This window comes from Musca domestica, unplaced genomic scaffold, assembly GCF_030504385.1.
Source record: "Musca domestica strain aabys unplaced genomic scaffold, Musca_domestica.polishedcontigs.V.1.1 210, whole genome shotgun sequence".
NCBI lineage: Eukaryota > Metazoa > Arthropoda > Insecta > Diptera > Muscidae > Musca > Musca domestica.
This window is the reverse complement of record NW_026712259.1, coordinates 514,475-516,561: the sequence shown is the minus strand read 5'-3', so window position 1 is coordinate 516,561 and position 2,087 is coordinate 514,475. Positions and strand designations below refer to the sequence as shown.

At 32.4% G+C, this 2,087-nt stretch overlaps 1 protein-coding gene across 1 annotated transcript; it reads right to left on the bottom strand.

Annotated features, from left to right (window-relative positions):
• Positions 1-956: 956 nt before the first annotated feature.
• On the bottom strand, positions 957-1,617 carry LOC131802520 (signal transducer and activator of transcription A-like). The gene is made up of 2 exons (XM_059122857.1): positions 1,288-1,617; positions 957-1,208 (listed from the first exon to the last, which is right to left on the bottom strand). The coding sequence occupies exons 1-2, from the start codon at positions 1,327-1,329 to the stop codon at positions 957-959; spliced, it is 294 nt and encodes a 97-aa protein (XP_058978840.1). The 5' UTR covers positions 1,330-1,617.
• Between the last annotated feature and the right edge of the window lie 470 nt (positions 1,618-2,087).

Below are 2,087 nucleotides of genomic sequence, written 5' to 3'. Positions count from 1 at the left end.
TTTAAATGCCGCATATTCTTTAGGCAGTTAAATAGACGCCTGAAAATCCAGAAATCCAAGCAAAGGATTATTGGATGTAAAAAATGATTAAAATAAAGTTATAAGCCTTAAATGACAGTAAGTATCAAACATGCATATTATTTGCCATGAATAAACTTTATATCCTCTTCTATGTAACCCGGTGAGGTGTTTACTTGGTTGGCTATAAAATGTTCTTAGAAGCTATGCGACGATAAGCTACTTAAAAGCCTGAAATTTAATTTAATTCTCTATTTTATCTAGTCATTCTCTAGTTATCTAGTTACCGCTGTGCGGTAATCTGACAATGAATTATGTAATATTTTTAATTTAAATGTGCCTTGAATTAATATCCTTTTGGTTTAAAATCAGTAAAATATAGTCATTATAAGTTTCTTAGTTTAAAAATATGGCAATACTACAGTTAATACTTATTTTACTCTTATGTTTTACAATAAAAACTTTTTTAAAAATGAATAAATATTCGTCAATACATTTTAATAACACTGTTTATTTATTGGTAAAATTGGGGTATTCTAACATACAGGACATTCTTAAAGATTATTCTCAAATACATAAAATCGGACGAATGTACATATAGGAGCTATGTCCAAATCTGAAACAATTTCAATATCATTTTACAAATACATTTTTAGACCAAATTCCATTACACATTTCAAATTTAAATGAAATATATATAAAATAAATTAAATCGGCCGAAAATATGTATGGAAGCTATATCCAAATCTGAACCGATTTCAGTATGGTATATATCCAGTTCTCAGTGGATTTTCAAAAAAATTGACAGCCTATGTTACTTTCAGGCAAAGCTGGAAATGTTTAGGAAAATCTGTTCAGCGGTTGTTAAGTCTATAAATTACAAACAAACAAACATACAAACAACCAACACCACCTAATGAAATTTATCAAATCTTCCGTCATTCAGCAAATCTTTGACGGCATCCAAGATTTTCTTTTTCTGAATTTTTATTTTGATTGTTGTGATTGACAAAAGGCTGCTGCTGTTGGGCCAAATTATTATTCAAGGCCTCTTGTTGTTGCTCCTGCTGTTCTTGCTGCTTTGCCTGGCGATGTGCATTCGAGCCAGTGGAATTGGTATTCCTCTTCAGCTTGGGTGTAGTTGATCTTTGTTGAACATTATTACCGCCGCTCGATGTTGGGTTTTCATTCTGAAAAAAGAGACAAAATATAAGAATGAGAGTGCTTGATCTTGGATTTCCAATAACAAAATAATAACTAAATACTCACCTGATTAAATTTGGTCGGAGTGTTGGTGCCCTGATTTTGCATGGAACGATATTGGTTTTATGTTTTTTTTTTTTTTTTTTCTTTAAAATCATTTATTTTCTATTTTTTTATTGAATATAGTTTGCGACGTTCGTTCACGACGAGAGGCACACACAAAATAAAATGTAAACAAACGCCTCGTTTCTGATTGGTTGAAACAAATTTGCCGCAACCTTTAAATGTCATGGCGAATCTATGTTTTTCGCCTTAGATGTCAATTTTGACATTTGAGGGGACCACAAAAGTTGCTTTGTTGTAGCAATTCGCCGATGCGGTTACCTGTTAGATCTACCTTGGTACAAGGTGGCCATTGGTTTGACAGTTCATTGTCCCAGCAGCTGTGTCGATGCGTCTACCTATATTGTTCTACCACTTTACTATCTGTTACTCGTATAAAAAAACAATTAATTTGTTTATTTATTTGTGTACTTGCGCCTGAGTGGAAAAGCATATAAGCTTTAACTATAATATGCATTATTTTAACAATTTTAATAAACTTTACAATACTCTGATCATCATTTACAATACTCTGAGCAAAAAGTAAACCATTTCATCAGCTGTTTTATAATTTCGTCCGTATTGTGTTCTATACGGCGAATTTACGCGGCTCATTTTGTCGCCGCGTAGGGCGAAATTCGTCGTTCGCTCCAATTGTGTTCCTAGCATAATGTGTGCGTTAAAGCACAGCGTGCATTATTAAATAAAAGGCATGTGTTAATGTATTAGATGTAAGCTTTAGTGTTAAGAATATGTTTTGTGAA

Excerpts from the sequence above, each read along its gene's own strand:
- LOC131802520 (XM_059122857.1), bottom strand. The coding sequence starts at position 1,329 with ATGCAAAATCAGGGCACCAACACTCCGACCAAATTTAATCAG. Across the intron at positions 1,209-1,287 it reads CTCCGACCAAATTTAATCAG|AATGAAAACCCAACATCGAG; the intron begins GTGAGTATTTAG and ends CTCTTTTTTCAG.